Here is an 18,050-nt window from a genome sequence, read left to right on the forward strand (position 1 = left end):
CTGGAAGTTCAGAGTAAAATCAAAACCTAAAATCAGTAACTTAATCAAGGTAAGCTTGTAACTATTATTCAGGGTGAGTTATACTATGAATTTCAGAGTTTACACATTTGTTACAGGAGTCAAATAAAAACTAGGTCAGAGGTTGAAAGAAGGCCACCGAGCAGGCACATTTATACAAGCGTACTAACCATCTCTCTGCAACTTGAAGTTACAAGCCATGCTGGTCTATTAGAGAAACTAAGGACTGATGTGACATAGACATCAAGATTTCTCCTACTTGATAACAGTCCTGTTCTGCAGGCTAGGAATTAAGCCAGTCTGCCTGGAAATCCTAAGAATATTTATGCTGTGTATTTTCTGTAAATAAATAGAACATTTTCCTCCAGGCTTGAGAATACAGTATTTTCACTGGATTTAAAGTTGATTTTATAAAGGTAGATAAATACAACTAACAGATTTAGCAGCTCATGTTTCTATACATTAAAAAGCACTGGCCAAATAACTGGCAGGACACATTTGGCTACTGTGAACAACCATTATAGGGACAACTCTGTAAACAAAATCTCCAGATCATCATTCCCCAATATATTCTTGATCTCTTTCAAAGAATTTCTGATTAGTATTTTCATATTTGTGAAAAGTTATGTTCCTAATCCACATTTGAAAATCCAGCCACTTCTTTACTTCTCAAATTCATAGAAGATGCGTGTGAAAACACTGGCTCATATTTTTACGCAAAGTATAGATTTTTTTAACAGAAATATTTTCAAAGCTTCAGTTTATATTAAATGTGTGAAAGCACAACATAACTTTCTGGAAGCATTACCTTCTGGTTCTCTTCAACTTCTGTCCTGAGTTCTGAGGAAACAACTGTTTTTGTTATCGCCCTATGGAAATAAAAACAACATGCTGTCAATTTTTGTTCCATTTTGCCCAATTATCCCACTGTTTTTACCTTAACTATATTTAGTCTCCTAGTATCAGGAGCTGCAGTCAGAAGCACTTGCATTTTGTAGCCTCATTAAAAAGTAGGATGCATTACTATTTATTTCAAAAACTGCCTGCCATAATTGAAGAGAAGATAAAAATGTTAACCCCATGTCAACTGCCCCAAGAAGCTTTTGACTCTGTGTGTTTAGTTTCACATTAAGCCATAATAAAACTGGACTGTTAGGGGTGGGAGCAGGTGCTAATAGGAAGATTCCATTCCTTGCTGTGGGCTCCAGTTCTTGCCCTTACATTGGATCTAATGGTCGTGCTGTCACAGAATGGGCGAGTTCAGATCACTGATCTGCCTAAAACTAGATGACAGCACAATTCCAAACTTCAGAAGCTATAAATAGTACAATTTTAATATTAGTTACTTGGAGATAAGACCAGAACTCATTCTGTTTTTACTCCTAAGTGTACTTCCACCTACTCTAGAAGGAGTAGCTCCTGTAGTATCATCTTCACATATTTTTCTACTCTGGTGAGGCAAGCAAGATCATGACTGAATTTCTTGAAATTAATCTGGACGTATCCAAGACCTTCACTGATGTGTAGTAGCTCTATTTTCTGCATTTGGTCAGCCTGTGACATAACAGTTACTCCCTTAAACACTGGGCCATTTCCAAAAGTGTAAAAGGTAAATCCTAAAACCACCAGACAGAAACCCTGTCCAGTGTATTCTTAAGGTCTTGATGCAAAAAGTTCAGAAGCATTTCAAAACAAAACAGCACAGGCAATTTTGTTGAATTTTCCACTCATGAATACCAAAGAAAAACAGTGCAAGCTCCCCATTGTAGTCATAAGCTGAAGATCTCTTCTGCGTAAGTGCTTTGCGGTATTTGCTTCCAGCTAAATGGAAGCTCAGACTTTTACCAGACCTATGCTGCCTGTCAAGTATTCTGCTGAGAAAAAAAAAGGAAAAAGAAAAAAAAAAGAGAACTTATTAAGAAAACTTCCTAGTACTCATCATTAAAGTTACCTGGCCTTTGTAGGGAAGTTCTGACTGAGATCTTTCATGACCATCAAAGCATCCACAGGGGGGGCAGCCAAAATACGGGCAGCAGTTTGAAAACTTAAATCTAGAAGTGAAACAGTACAAGTCAAAGACTCTAAACTGAAAACAACCTAAAGCACTGCGCTAAGAATAAGCATTTATACATCAGTCATACCAACTTTGGCTTTCAGCATCTTTGCTTATCTGCTCCTTTATGCAGTTTTTTTCTTTTCTTCTTCCTAATTTGCAGCTTTTATTAAATGCCTCTGAGTAAGTAACTCTTTCAAACTGAACTAGTGTACAATGTCTACTTGCTTCCTGAGACCAGACCATCCCTATTTTTCTTTTTTTTTTTTTTTTTTTTTTTTGGTAGGGACAGGAGGATCTACCTTTCAGAAGAGGTCTCAGCACTTGTTTCACAGGCTAGGAAGATAAACAGCAATCTGTTGGAGATATGTTCTCTGCAGTTACAATATATATTCAGCATTTCTAAGTACTTCCAGAAGATGAATAACCTTTTCAACAGGCCTATAACAAGAACTGCAGATGCATTCCATGGAAACAGGTTAGAGTTGTATGCAGAAGCTTTTGAAATATAGCTCAAAATGACTCTTGTTGGGTTTAACAGAAACTTTAAATTAGCCCTATCTTGGTGGGAGTCAAAAGGAGGAAAGATCGTGAATTTAAGAACTGAAAAGCCCACAAAACCCATGAATGGCACAAGAGATGCTGTACTCCCTAGTCATGTTTGATTTGTGGGATTGTTTGTTAAATTTAGAACAATGGAGCATTCTTTGAGGACATGCCACAGCAGTACCAATCCTACTGTAGGCCAGGGCATTTAGCAGATTCCAGTGGAAGAGGTAGCCACTGTCACACAAACAGATCTACATTCCCTCACTTACAAGCAGCGCTGTATTTACTGCACACACATTTATCAACTGCACTACCAGTTTGAATTTTGACATAAGTCACCATTTGATCTTTGGGAAGACACTAAGTAGGAGTAGGCTGCTATGAACAAAACCCTTCACACAGTCTTCTTCCTGCTATCCTCTTTTCCAAGAAGTAAACGGGGTCATAGCTATGTGATGTGCTATGCAGCTGTCATACAGGAAATTTGACAGGGAGAGACTGAATTGAGAGACTGATGGATAATATTCAGTATTCAGTAGCATGCATGTCTGAACTCCTACAAGTTTTGATCCTATCAAGACCAGGCACATCCTCATTCTAGGTAGTCTGACACTAAGAACCCATTTAAACATTTCAGATTCTAGAGTAGATGAAAGTGGCAAAAAGGGAACTTTGCTCTCAAAGTAGTATCCTAAGACTAGTCCTTCCTTTGGTCTTAAGAAATCTCAGCTTTCCAAAGCAAGAATGTGACTATAGTAGCCAGTTCATGAGTGAGTAGCTTTCTATATATCATTGTACAAAAGCAAATCTCACTTTTGTGGTCCTGTGAAAGAGAATTGTTGTAAAAGCTATTTCAACAGGACCCTGCAAAGCAGCTTCAGAAAATTCAGTAGCTTCCAAAGCAGACATTTATATCCAGACTCTCCAGCTGTACCCTGCCTCAAGCAATGGCATTTGCATAGAATGCAGGAAGATATTTTTTACATCTAAGTATCTGCAGTACAATACTGAAAGTTTCCATACAGATTACCTTGTAACTGCCAAACTTTCAAAGGTGCCATTTCATTGGTGCTTTCAACAAGGTGTTTTCTAAGCTCTTTCAACTCCTCTGTCAAGTCAGGATACAACTGCCTGAAAGGGAGTGAGGGTAAAAAGAAAAAAACTTAAGTAGGTTCCTGTAAGCAACTCTGCTGCTAATTCAAGGAAACCAACAAATGAAAACGTATGTAGATAACAAAGCACTCATATTTAATAAAATAATAATAAAGCAAGAGATCAGCATCTCTGCATCAAGTGCTTTGATAAGCCCAACAACTTACAACACAGTTTTACCTTAGTTTTCCAAAGAGAAATCCTTGCACTTCATCAATAGGGTCATTTTCATCTATTACTGTAGCATTCACATCTGTACCTATAAATACACAGAGAATACCACTATCACCAATTATTCAGACAGTTCTCACACTTGATTCGATTAGTTTGGACATGACTGCCTGAAACAATAATAGTAAAACTTTTATACTTGTGCACAACTCTCATTTTTAGTTCTCAAATTACTTTTTTTTTTTTTTTTGGCTTAGAATGTGCATCATCTGCATATTTGAGAAACAGCTCTGTCAAACACCATAAAGCTAGAGACAGACCACTGTTTTCCTTATATCCAATCTCTGTCAGTCCCTTCAACAAGGGCCGCAGCTGATGGTTAACTAAGGTTCATCAAAAAAAATTATTATTACTTTTTTTTTTCTTTTTTTTTTAAAGCAGATGGGGCACTGCAGTAACCAGAAAGAAAGAAAAGGACAATTTCAGGCTCACTGCTAAACTTGTATCCAAGGGGCACTAACTGCACAAGTGAACCCAATAACAGCTGAAGGAAAATCAAGTTGCATTGTTTAGAAGGAAAGCCTCAGAGGTGAGTGGAAATCTCAGAGGTACCTCAGCATGCGGAGGAATTCACTAGGGCCTAGACAGGACATACTAGCTTTGTCAGGTAGGTCCTAACCTTCAGTCATGAGCATAACCTTGATTTTATCTCCCAAAATACAATAAAAACCCCAGTATCTGAATAAGTAAATTCCGATTCTGAGCTTAATCAACAAAAAGAAATCTGTGTAAAAAGTGGTGCAGATAGTCACACCATCTCCTAACTAGGTGGAAGCAAGCCAGCTCCAATCCAGACTTTTTATGCTTAAGTCTAATTAAATGTCCCATCATTTTGGAAGAGTGCTTGCTTCTAAAAAGGCAGAAAACACAGCTAGAACAAGCACAGAATAAACAGAAAAGTGAACACCTAATCAGACAGGATTTGAGAAGGAATTATACTCATCATTTGCAGGTTAAAATCTGAAAGCAATTTGCAGCTCATAGCAATTCATAGTGTGTCAGTTTTGTAAAGCATTCCAGATCACTGCATCGATTTTGGAGTAAAACTTCACAAGTTTACAAATAACAGATTTTCCCTAGAATTATATTATAGGGGTTGCCCCACCCCAGTAAGGGGTGCCTCTAAACTGCCTGTACTACAAACAACATCAGGACTTTTGCATAACTTTGACAACGAATTAATGGAAATTCTCACACACTAGTAATATAAAAATCATAAGCTGGATCACCTGCTCCAGTATGTCAGTTTCTCTCAAAATAAAATACATATATGTGTGTATGTATGACAAATAAAGACTAATGGTTTTATTTGTCTAAACTGCAGACTGTGTCAAAATATTCCGAGTCAAAGTTTAGATCTGCACCTAGAAGCTGTTTAAACTACTAACTCTGAAGAACCCAGTTCAAAAACCTGAGTTTAGTTCTTCACAACTGTTACCTGTAACCAAAAAAGAAAAAAAAAAAAAAGAAAAAAAAAGATTATTCTCAATAAAGTTTTGATCAGTGCAACCTTTTTCAAACAGCAAACAAGAAAATTTTAAATAAATTTTTGCAGAATTCTCTCAACGTGCTTACTAAAGTCCACAAAAAAATCTGTGAAATATAAAATATATAAAAACACAAATTTCCCTGCTAGAATAGTTATACTGTATGAGAGTTTGCAAAATGGAGATGGGTGCTGTAAAGACAACAGTAAAAGCACAAAACCACACATTATTCTAAGTTCTCTTTTAGCCAAGAACAGGATGAGAAAACACATTCTACTCTGAGAATGTAGAGGGGAAATTAAGGTAGAAAAATTGCCTTACACCTGCAGAAGATCTAGTTAACTGATTAAAAAGTTAGTTGCATTAACAGTACCATTACTAAGATCTAGCCCAGAGACATGAGCCCATTGTGCCCAGCATTTTACAAACACAGGAGGCAAGTACTGTGGTAAAAATAATCTTCATAAAAGACAAGACCCAACAGAGAAGGGAAGAAAAGACAATGATTTTGATGACTTCAGATCAGAAGAAAGATTATCTGCCATTCAGGCAAGTAGCCATTTGTATCAGAAGAAATGTAAGATTACCTTCATAAAATTAAGGGTTTTACACTAAAGTAGTTAAAATATGAATTCACCTTTCACCTGGGTGTCATCCTTGGCCTTATATTCTGTACTCTTAATGGCCAGTTCCACACCGTACCCAGAGAGGTAGACTTTTTCTTTACTGGGATTCTGTAACAAAAAGCAAACTTTACAATATTGCCACTCTGTTTTGATGTGCAAATTAGAAATTGATGTGCCATTTCCCAAAGCTAAGGAATCTCAAGCTGGTACATATTTTAAGCATAACTGGTAACGTGTAAATGTGAAACAGAAATACAATGAGTGATTTTGCATTAATATACCGTAACAAATTTATTTGCTATTGTTTTTAAGCTTTTTGAAGTTCCAAAATCAAAGATACTGCTATGAACAAAAAAACAAAACAGAAAGGAACATAAAGCAATGTTTCAGGATTCAGTGTGTAAGCCAAGTAGAAGAGGATACACTCATGTCTTCAAATTAAATAAGGGACAGGAACTTCAATTGTGAAGTTCAAGAATGAAATAGTCACTGAAGAGTTATAAGAGAGAATTACCAGGAAGAAAAAAAAAAGAAAAAAGAAAAGAAAAGAAAAGGAAAAAAAGAAATCAGTGACCCTCAAGAGAGGCAGATACTTAGCACTGACAAAGGGGAAACAAGCCAGGTCACTTCATAAAAGTATTTTGAAGTACCTACCAGTCATATAACTGTGTCAAGATCTGTTGCATAGTATATTTAATTCTGAATGCAAGTACCCTTTCCAAAATTGAAAAACAATTAAAAGGAAAGCAGTGTATACAGTGTATGACCTTCTTTTATCAAAAGTGCAAATGTTACTGGAGGTGAAGCAACTGATGTTGTTTCTCATTCAGGTCTGGCTACTAGCTTCTATATTTGCAGGTTTTAGCAACATTAATGTGATATTCAGGAGGAAAGACATATAACTAATTTCTCAGAGCTTTTAAAGTATAAACATCAATCTAGTGGTTATGGGCATTTTGAGGGAGAGATGAAAACAGGAATAATTACAGGAGGACTGGTGAGTGGTCCTGTAATGAAATCCCTACAGAAACAATGTCTTTCATTTGAAAGTGGGACCTTAAGGTTAATATCTGCTATTCATATTCAGATAATTTAAGTGGCTTGACTGTGGACAGATCGGAATATTTAAACAGGAGGTAGGTGGTATGTATTTCCTATAAGAAAATGTTGCTCTACCTATATTTCATTAAGTAAAACTCTAATTTATCTGGAGTCTACCTCTGAATTTGTAAAATCCAGCAACCTTCTCATTTAAACAATCAGAAGAATATAATTATAATCCTCAGCTACACGAAATAAGAAAATAAACTTGAGTAATTCTGAATAAAGATCAAGCAGCAACGTGTTACATAAATGTAAATAAAACTTAGGCTCTTTTTCTTTTTAAATCCTGACTAATAACATTTTCTTTGTCAAATACCCATGTAATATGGAACAAATATACTTACAGCAACATAGTGCCTGAGGACATAAGTGATTTCTCCTGCCTTTGCCTTTAAAACAAGCAGCTTGTGGAATCTGTAGAACTCCTCTGAACCAATCTCGGCATAAAGTATGACGACAGGACTTTCAGGGTTTGAAACTGGGTACCTGTGATCCCCTTTAAACAAAAATGGCTTTGGCCTAAGAGTAAACATTGAAGATTACCACTCTGTGATTCATACTGTTTCCTCACTCAATGTGAGATGCAAAATTTATTTTTGTCTTGTTTAATCACTGCTTTTGTCTTCACTGAATACAAACATTGAGCTATTATCTGCTATTATCAAGATTGGCAGCACTTGATACATGCTGATAAAGTCTTATTAAAGATGTAAATATGAAAGTGAAACAAGTTTTAGATTCAAAATAGCACCTAACTATGATCCTTATCTAACAAGCACCCACTTGCCCTATATTTAATTAACTCTTCTTTTTCTAAAATTGAATCAGAGGTTCCATTAAAAAAGAAGAAAGAGCCTAACACAGCAAACACTCCAGAAATTCAGTTTCAAGGTAACTTTGAACTAGGACTTAGGCTACAAACAAAGTGAATGAGAAGGCTATTTTCAACTTCTATTTTTAAATCTTGTCTAAAATACAATGAAATGTTCAGATATTCCCAATGAGTCAGCAGAATATGCGTGAGCTATGTGCATGAGCATATGAGCTACTGATGCCACAAGCCTGCATGCAAACAGGGAAGAAAACCTTTATGTTTACAAAAATAAAACTGCTAAAATTACTTGGAAAGCAAATGAAAATTTTAAGTATTTTATTATATTTTTTAAGAGGAAACGTTATTTTACAGTTTCTTTTTGTTCCTAAAAGCTACACTTAAGTTCTGTTATTTCTCTTGTAAGGAACAATATTTCTTTTAGCCTCAGTAATTAAAGCAGCTTACAGGCTTTATTAACAAAAAACAAACAAACAAACAAAAAAACCCACCAGAAGTCTAATTATCAAGGCTTTTTTTAGGATCTCAGTCTGAGTCTTAATAATAAGCTTGCAATAAGTTCAAAAGATTAACATGTATTTTGAAGAAATCTGAAATTTAAGTATGTTGTATATTAATAGCAGTCCCTTTGTTAACTTTGAGAAAATTATATAGGAAAAATTCTATGCATGCTTAAAATCACTGATAAAATTATCTCTATTGTACTAACTAACATTTTAATATGCAGCCCAAATCTTTCCATTCTCCCTATGCACTAAAAGCATTGTATGTTTCTCATAATTACAACTATCATTCAGCAAATGCCTTCCAACTTTTCCATGAGCTTTCAAAGCCTCCCTCTTCTGAGAGAATATCAGAGTGCAAGAGATAAGAAAAAAATAATTCCAATCAGAATTAATAAGAAATTAAAGACTGCTACTCCTGTATAAGAAAGGAACAGTATGAATTGGAACTGACAAAATGTAGAAACTAGCAGCTTATTAAAATCTCTTTACAGCAGTAAATCTAGCTAAGTTTAATTTTTGGAGCTAATCCAACAATAGAAAATTGAATAGATACCTTTCTGAAGCTGTCTGTAAAAGGTTTCCAAGAGAGTCAAATTCACACGTCTTCTCTCCATGCACAGCAAAGAACAGGATACAGCCCTTTGGTGGTGGTTCATCTGCTGCTATCTGAATTAAAATATTTATAATAAAGAAGGTTAAACATTTTCCGTTGGGACAAGTAAAACTAGTACTAATACAACTCTACAGCAATACAATAATATTGGTCTCCTACTTGGATTTCCTAAATTCTAAACTACTACTTCTTTCCTGTTTACTATGCAGTTTAAATGCAAGGCAAAATTACAGACTTGAGAATTAAGCCCCAACATTAATAAATATTTATGCCAGCCTAGTACTATTCACTGTAGTATTTGCTGCATGTTTAAAAAAGGGACTTCTGGCTTTCAGGTTTTCTGGATTTGTTTTGTTTTGTTTTAACCTTACACATCATGTATTTATTTGTTAAACAGTAAATGATAACATGATTCAAGATTAAAAGAGGAAGGTGTCTTTTAATATTACTCAGATAAAGCACATTGTAATGTGAGACTTGCAATATGATATGCTAGGTTTGAAAAGGAATGCAAAGTACAATGAATTTCTAGTTGGGGTTTCTCATCATTAGAGCTATATAGTCATGAATTACGATCTTCAAGAAATACAGCTGAATAACGGGTATATCACTAGCACCACACGTACCAACAGAGCAATATTTGCTTAGTTAACAAAACACAAAGCCTGCATGTTCAATCCTATTCCTTAGGAAAACTGAGTATTTAAAAATTTGTATTTTATATTCTTGAGGGGTTCCCCCACTTTAAGAGCTATATTTACCTGTGCATTTTATTTAGAAGCTTGTGTCTCAGCTTTATCAAAGTAGGCTGTTCTTTCAAAGGAAGCTGAAAGCTGATTATAGTATGAAGTGGAGGCACTTTATTCAAAGTATGAGTCAAATAAAATTATTTCTGTTTCACTGACAAAAGTATCAAAAGTAAAATATCCATAGGGATTTTCCTCAAAAAACTTCAAGCACTGATTAATGCAACAGCTAGCAAAGATGCAGAAACATTTCAAAATCCCAATTCTTTTGTCTACTCTGAACAGATGAACTCAAATGTGGCACCTACTGAAATCAGTATATGCAAATACATGTCAGGTCAACTCTGTGGAACATCCTGTCCATTCAAGATTTTTGATACCCTCAAATTTCTTCTGATACAGCTACCTCATTCCTCAGTCTTATGTAACATTCTACAAATCATTTGAGGATTTCCACTATGCCGTACTAACCTGTTGAAAAGCTTGAACTGTTGCAGAGTAAGAACGTAATGATAAGGAAAACTTCAACAAATTCTGCTGCAAAGGCGACAGATTCTGGCAGGCTACTTTCAGCATTTCATGGTAAGCGGAATAATCATTACCTGTGAGGTCAGAACACAGGCAGTTATCTTTCTATACAATATTCTCATTAAAGGGGGGGGGGTTTCTTCATTCTTCTGATTTATACTAACAGAAACCCATGTCGTTACTTGTAAATAGGCACTTGACCCTTCCTCCTCCATTCTCATTAGAGCCCGAATCCAGAGATAAATCAGAGTCAACTTCAGTGGAGATCCATATGAGTACATGGGTACCCTAAACATGTCCTTGAGGATGCAAATAGAGACTTGGGAGCAGCATCTAAGCAACTCGAGGAGGAAGGAAACAGTTAAGAGCTCCCATTTAATTTCAGTTTAGAAACAGAGCACAGAAAAAGCATTTTCAGTATTATATGTTTGATGTAGAAACACAAACTGGCAAGTAAAACATGTTGCAGGCTCATACACTAAAGCTTTTGTCAAATGGATATCCAAAAGCCTTGAGTGCTCCCCAATAAAAACATTACTGAAATTAGTTCTCAGTTGATTTTTACAATATTAATACAGTGCAAGGCAAAACGTTCTGATGTATTTTTCAACCATGCCGACTATCAGTCATTGCTCCAAGATTATGAGAGCTTACCACCATGCTGAGATGATTTAATATTTTGACTTGCTTCGACAAAATTCCAGAATCTTTCTTGACCTTCTTCTGATAAAAATTCACTGAATAAAAAGAGAGGAAATTGCTAAGTCTATGATTACAGTTTTTATACTTCATAAAGCTTTACAGAAAGTTAGCTCTTACCATTGCTTACCCGTATCAGAAAACAAACGTTACTAGACTAAGCAGACCAGGAAAGCTAAGATAGCAAACAAAACTGTAGATGCAGGCGAGGACAAACACCTACTATGTGAAAGAAACTTGTGAAGCACCTATCAAGCTCTCAAAGTAAAGAGCACCAGGACACAACCAGGTACATTTTGGGAGCTCTGCTCTTCTCTCCAAGGTTATTTCTTTACTAGCTACGTTTTATGAAAAACATACAACTTTTTTTTTAAACTTAGTTTACCAAACTATTGGTTTTCCTTTTTCTCTTTTAATTGAGCAAAGTCACAGCTTCACATCACAAAGTTGTAAATCACCATACATTAAATACATGACTGTATGTATACAGAGTTAGACAGTAAAATAATTCTCTAACCATTGCTAATAACAAATGTTTTATCATAACTTACTAAGGCAATGCGAAAGGATGATTTGGATTAAAAAAAAATCAGCACAGCAGCAGGACAAGATGTGGAGCCTGCTAACGGTGACTATATCTTGCGTGTTCATTTTAACCCATTTTGAACTATTCTGACACATCTTGAACAATTTGGTATGAATTGCAGTGTTAGGCTTAGTAAATCAAAGAGCAGAGGTGCCTTGGCACTGCAGTACCGTATCATTCTGCAGTTCATCCTAGATGAACAATCCTGCCTAAAGTCTGGGAAAACAGATTATGTATCAAGAGTTTGCAACATTATTTTGGACTGTTTGCTATCTCCTGATTTCTCAGTCTCCTACAGTGAGCTTCCTTTCCCTGCAAGATCCTCTAAGCTTTTTCCCAGCACATGCCTCACATTCTCAAAGTTTTTAAATCCTGGCATTATCACCTGAGCACTGCATTTTTTCCTGCTTGAAGATTTTTTCAGTTTCAAATTTCAGTTTCTACAGAGAAGGTTACAGAAAAGTAATTTCACTAGGGTCACACCTGTCCTATCACCCAAAGCAATGCCCATTTGAATGAAACCCCATCAATGTTCAACTCTTTTTATAACACCCAATCTGGGAATACATCTGACATCTGGGATAGTATAGGAAGAGCTCTATATATGTCAACATCCTTAAATAATACAAAAACAAACAAAACAAACATGGAAGTCATATTTTACAAAGGCATTCCTAAATCAGTATATTGGGAATTGAAATTACAGGGACTCCTAAAGTGCCAAGTAGACTGGCAATGAAAAGCAAACGGTCTGAACTTTGTGCACAGAATCATGCACAGCTTCCCTGTCACTGTTTACACAAACTCCATATTCAAAACATTATTTTATGGAAAAATTGCAGTATAAATTGAGAGAACTGGGTTTGTTTTTACATGTTTTAGCATGACAGTTTATTTCTCTAGCTTTAATGGCATCTGGTTTTTGTTTTTTAGAACAAAAAGCATAGAAAACATTTTCCCCAGGCTCACTTGCACAACTCTTAAGAACACACTTTATTTTAGATAATCAATGCACTACTCACATGAACAAAGTTAAACTGAAACTTAACTGATCTAAACCTGTGCAAGCAACAGGTATATATCAGAACTCACAGCCACCAGTGAAGCCAGAAATCTTTTACTATAGAAACCTAAAAGAACATGACAGACCTCTATCTAGTGCTACGACATAAAACCTCATGAGGCAAAAAATACTTCTTAACAAATTACTTTTTCTTTTATAAACTATTCAAAGACACTAAGAATTTACTCAAAGAGAAAGAACAGCTGCAATTTCTAAGAACAGCTACAATCTTTTAATGTATTCATCCCATCTCTCCAAGCAGAACAATAATCACATCCCACTAAACATTCTTACTGCTAGTTAGTAACAACCAGAATCTAAAGCATCCAAAATTGGATTTTTTTCACTTGTACAAAATAATTACCTGTATATTCCTTTCTTAATTTTTAAGGGTCCCAAAATGCTGGTCTGATACATAAGACACACTTAAGGTGATCACTAACTATTTACTTATAGTAGATCATGTATATCAACCTGAATGCAGTCAGCATTAATTCACTATCTTACTTCCAAAATCTTACATGCTCAGACAGGTAGAGAATCACTTTTGCCCATGCCTACGTGGTTAAGAGCAACCTGATAGGAGGCAAATACAAACAGGCTGCCTCAAATGCAGCAGCTCCCTGAAGACACAGTTGTGAACAGTATAAAGGTACTTGAGTAGGAGCAAATGGAACCTTTCTAACCACAGAGTCACAGAACAGTTGATGTTGGAAAGGACCTTTAGAAATCATCTAATCCCACCTTACTCTGGCAAACCTGTTTTAAAGTGCTGCTCAAAGACTAGTGTGCAAATCAATGGTCATTATATAGCCACAGAAACACATTAAGAGCTCTTGTGTTACAAGAAACAGAAGAAAAAAAAATGTGCTGCAAATTGGAAAATGAGGTAGACACCGCACATTAATGTTTACAATCAGCTGATACGTACCAACTAATATCCTTGTAGAACGCACTAAAACAACTCAATTTTTAACCACAGAGAGAATATATTATTTTATCCTTTTAGCGCATTCTGATTTGTGAATGAAAATACCAGCACACTTACCTTGTTTCAAGTAATAAAGGAGTTGAAGACCACTTTGTAATTAGAGATGTGGTCACAGCCTTAGAATCTCCTCTGGCAAGTGATGAGCTGAACCAGATTCCAAGGATTGCAATAAGTATTCCCATTTTATAGGAAAAGTCTTTAAAAAAAAAAAAAGGGAAAAAGGAAGAAAGGAAGAAAGTGTTAGTCTCACGTCTCTTTTTATAAATATAAATATAGAACTTCATATATCCAAACATATTATGGCATATTCGAGATTCAGTGGTCTAGTTTATGTAATAAATCAATGAGATAATCACAGTATTTTTGATTTTTAAGCCCAGGATGGACTGTGAGCACAAAAAAAGGACAAAGATTTTAAGATCAAACTCCTGAGCTGCAATCACCCTACACCAACCTGATTGAGCTGCCATCAACCTAAACCAACTCCAGTTTCCTGTATATTTATTCTTTCAAGTAAGCTTGTTTCAGCTGCTTGGATTCCTACATCAGGTACTACCTGGCTTAGGAAAGGATGTTACAAACAGTTCATATTTCAGATTAGGTGGAAGACGAACTTACTATTTGTGTTAGGACAGTTGAAGTTATAGTTTGTATTTGCGCAGATGTATCAGCTGAGGTACTAAGCAGTGTCAGAAGGAAGAGGCAAGGCTAAGGTTCCCTGGTCAACCCTTTAGGTTCAGCTGAGTACAGCAGACTTCCTCACTGGAGAATGAAGAAACAAGCATTTCTTGGATGCACTAAATACCACAGACTCTGGAAGCTGAAAAATGAAGGCCAGTGGATGAAAGAAGACAGACTGGAATGATACAACTTACTGTGAGAAATGGACCCCCCCAAAAAAAGTAATTTCTTCTTTACCTTTCTCTTGTACTTTCATGCCTACGTTTCCTATGACCACAATGCAGCTTAGTAGAATTTCCTCTGACCACAATTCAGCTAAGTAGAATTTCCCTGCCAAATTCTTAGGCTTAGCAAAAACTTCAATTCTTCTGTTAGCTTTCTGTTTCATTCTTTTTCCTCACTGACCAGAATATATTTATACCACACATAGGCATTATCTCATTTCTTAATTTTTATTTTTCTGGATCACTCCTTTTCCATTTTCCCCCAACTGAAAAAAAAAAAAAAAAAAGAAAAAACACCCCTCAAATTCCATCACAACTGATAACCTGTAAGGACCTAACTTGTGCCTTTCTTTCATGGTTCTATGTAAAAAATAGTCTCTGTGTACATCATGTATTTGTATCTATAGCTCTATCTGTACATAAATAGAGATGTAGAGTAAGACAACCTCACCCTACTCACTTCAAAAATTACACTATTCCAGTTCGCAAGCACTCACTCACCCATTGCTCTTTCTGTATCTCAGCATCTTTTTTTCAAAATAAAAATACAATTACTGCATTATAGTAGATGAAAAACATCTTGCTCAGCTGCATGCTAGACTTATTTTATGCTACAGCACACCTGGGAAGTGGACCAGATGGTATCACGTGACACTGAAAAGCTACAGCTATGACATACCATTTGCAGAGGAGGAAGCTCAGACAATATTTGTGGAACAAGACCTTGACTTCCAAATGCAACAAAGACAAGATTTGCAGTTCCTTCTAGAATTGGGTCCTTGTTATCCATTACCAATTTCACAGAGTAGTTTGGAACATGTAAGCAAACACCTCCTACTGCACTCTTAGGATTAAAAGTCCTGTACTGCTCTTTGAGACCCACGGCCTGACTTCCTATTCTGTGAAAGACTGTAATGAAGACCGTGTTTTAGATGATGTACAAAAAAAAAGGACACCGCATCCCATCTAGTGAGCACACACTGCAGTCTGTGAAAGGCAGCTGACAGATATGGAGGAGACATCTCTGACATGGACATGCAACAACTCAGATCTTCAGATGAGTGGTTTTAAGACAGTATCTGAAGTACTTTAGTTGACTGCAAACCTGCATACTAGCAACATCTATACACCCTGAATAATATGGCCATAAAACAAAGCAAAGGTTAGTATCTTAAAGAAAAATAGAAAGGCAGCATGGAGAACAGAAGAAAGAGACATAGGAACGAACATAAATGACTTAAGGATGTCCAACTGTGTTCTGCGCAGGATAACAAAACAAAACGGTATGAATTAAGACACTAAAGTGAATTAAGACACTAAAGCTTGATTTGCTTTTTAAATATTTTTCCTCCTTATTTTTCCTCCAATAAATTAGTTCAAGAGACAATTACCTTTGGAAAAATTGCATATCCTACCTTAGAAGAAGAAAGAAATCATTCCACACTCATAAGCCCTGCCACACTGCAAGGGCACTAAACTTCATCACGTAAACTTTCATAGAGTCTGCCTAGTAACAAGTGGGTAACCCCACTGCACTTCAGAAAAAGGTAAGCTGAAAAAGTCCTGAAATCCTACAGCTGGGAAAAAGAAGCCAACTCCCAGTACCAAGACTAGAAAACTAACATAAGGTATCTCTCCAAATTTAGTATTTGGATACAATTATTCATTGTAAACAGTAAAAATTACCATAGTGTCATCATAGCTTCCATAAATATTTTTAAGTGTGGATATCCCATCTCCGTATCAAAGATGCTGAAACTAAAGCATAGCATTCAACTGTTTAGTCCAAAGCCACCTACTGAAAGAGCTCTGATTAGAGATAATTTTTAGTTCCTTGAAAATATCCAGACTGTATTCACATGGACCTTACCCATAACACAACACTTCTGCTGCAAAATGCAGTCAGTGAATAAGAATAGGTAACAGACATTCTCAAAAAAAGATTCACAAAAAGATTAAAAAAAAAAAAAAAGCATCTGTGATGCCTGAGAGGTAATGGAAAAGGCCATTTAACCTTCTGTAGAGCAGCCCCGGAAGCTCCCGCTAACACGGCTACCGACTGGCAGACCGACCCTCGGGCTGGCAGCGGTTCGGAGACCCCTTCCCTGGCGCTGAGCCCTCGCTCGTTCCTCGGCCGCGCCGCGTTATCCCGCGCTGCGCGGCGGCTCCACAGCTGCCGGCTCCGGCTCTGCTCCGCGGGGCAGGGCAGGGCAGGGCCGGGCCGCACCGCGATCGACTCCGGGCAGGCAGAGCTGTCACGGCGCCCTGCACCGGCTGCCCGCCTCCACCCGCCCCACCCCGCCTGCCCCCACCACCACCACAGCCGCGCGCCCAACGGCTCTCCCCTCACACAAACACACACACCCCGCGCGCCCCAACGGCTGCCGCGCGCCCGGCGGCTCTCCCCCCCCCCACACACCCCGCGCGCCCAACGGCTGCCGCGCGCCCGGCGGCTCTCCCCCCCCACACACACACCCCGCGCGCCCAACGGCTGCCGCGCGCCCGGCGGCTCTCCCCCCCCACACACACACCCCGCGCGCCCAACGGCTGCCGCGCGCCCAGCGGCTCTCCCCCCCACACACACACCCCGCGCGCCCAACGGCTGCCGCGCGCCCAGCGGCTCTCGTCTTCCCCCCGCCTCCCGCCGCGCGCAGCCTCTCCTCGTCCCCGTCCCCCCCCCCGCCCCGCCTCGCGCCACAGCACCGGCCCCTCCAGCGCGGGTCGCCGTGGTAACGGCACCTGTGAGCGGCCGCCACGCTCCCTTCCGGCTCTCGCCGCTGCCCCGGCTTCCGGGCAGCGCACTTCCGTTGCCGGGCAAGAGAGGCCTCCCCCATCGCCATAGAGTTATAGCAGGAGCGGTGCCAGATCGCCGCCCGGCGCCATGTTGGGAGCGGTTACGGCGGGGACGGCGCGGAGCTCTGCGGCCTCTCGCCCTCCCGCTCCGCGCGCAGCGCAGCCCGCGGGGCGGATCGGGCCCGGCTGCCTGTGGCGGGGCCTCTGCCGCAGCCCTGGTCCCGCCCGCGGTCTGGTTTGTGAGCTGAGAGCCCCCCGCGGCCCAGCCCTACCGCGGGCCGCCCCTGGCCGCCTGCGCGCTGCCGTCGCAGTTCCCTTACTGCCCGCCTGAACCCGGCGGGTGGGAGCGAGCGAGCTGCGGGACAGGAGGGTGAGTCACCTCACGCCGCCCTGAGAAACCCCTGACATGCAGGGGTCTCACAGCTCACAAATGCGAGCGCGTGGAGCTCTTCAGTGCAAGACTGTGTCGCATGGCGCATAGGCCTAGGAAAGCACGAAGGATCACGGCTCGGCAGTGCTCTTCCAGAATATTTGCTCAGCCTCAGTTTGTAAAGTACGTAATTCCAGA

The 18,050-nt window shown here is 38.7% G+C and overlaps 1 protein-coding gene across 4 annotated transcripts in view; it reads right to left on the bottom strand.

Moving 5' to 3' along the window:
* The window catches only part of UGGT1 (UDP-glucose glycoprotein glucosyltransferase 1), a 52,585-nt gene extending 35,128 nt beyond the window's left edge, over nucleotides 1-17,457 (bottom strand). For 3 of the 4 annotated variants that reach the window (XM_062582460.1, XM_062582459.1, XM_062582462.1), the window contains exons 1-11: nucleotides 14,403-14,535; nucleotides 13,842-13,980; nucleotides 11,100-11,182; nucleotides 10,389-10,519; nucleotides 9,112-9,224; nucleotides 7,565-7,739; nucleotides 6,128-6,224; nucleotides 3,953-4,031; nucleotides 3,651-3,751; nucleotides 1,970-2,069; nucleotides 827-887 (exon numbers count right to left, since the gene is read on the bottom strand). In XM_062582460.1, the coding sequence (XP_062438444.1) occupies nucleotides 827-887; nucleotides 1,970-2,069; nucleotides 3,651-3,751; nucleotides 3,953-4,031; nucleotides 6,128-6,224; nucleotides 7,565-7,739; nucleotides 9,112-9,224; nucleotides 10,389-10,519; nucleotides 11,100-11,182; nucleotides 13,842-13,966 (1,065 nt within the window). In that variant the 5' untranslated portion in view covers nucleotides 13,967-13,980; nucleotides 14,403-14,535. Of the gene's footprint in view, nucleotides 1-826; nucleotides 888-1,969; nucleotides 2,070-3,650; nucleotides 3,752-3,952; nucleotides 4,032-6,127; nucleotides 6,225-7,564; nucleotides 7,740-9,111; nucleotides 9,225-10,388; nucleotides 10,520-11,099; nucleotides 11,183-13,841; nucleotides 13,981-14,402; nucleotides 14,536-17,428 lie in introns of those variants that run through there. The other variant, XM_062582461.1, reaches the window with a different exon arrangement.
* Between the last annotated feature and the right edge of the window lie 593 nt (nucleotides 17,458-18,050).

The sequence above is a fragment of the Rhea pennata genome, chromosome 9 (genome assembly GCF_028389875.1).
Source record: "Rhea pennata isolate bPtePen1 chromosome 9, bPtePen1.pri, whole genome shotgun sequence".
Lineage (NCBI taxonomy): Eukaryota > Metazoa > Chordata > Aves > Rheiformes > Rheidae > Rhea > Rhea pennata.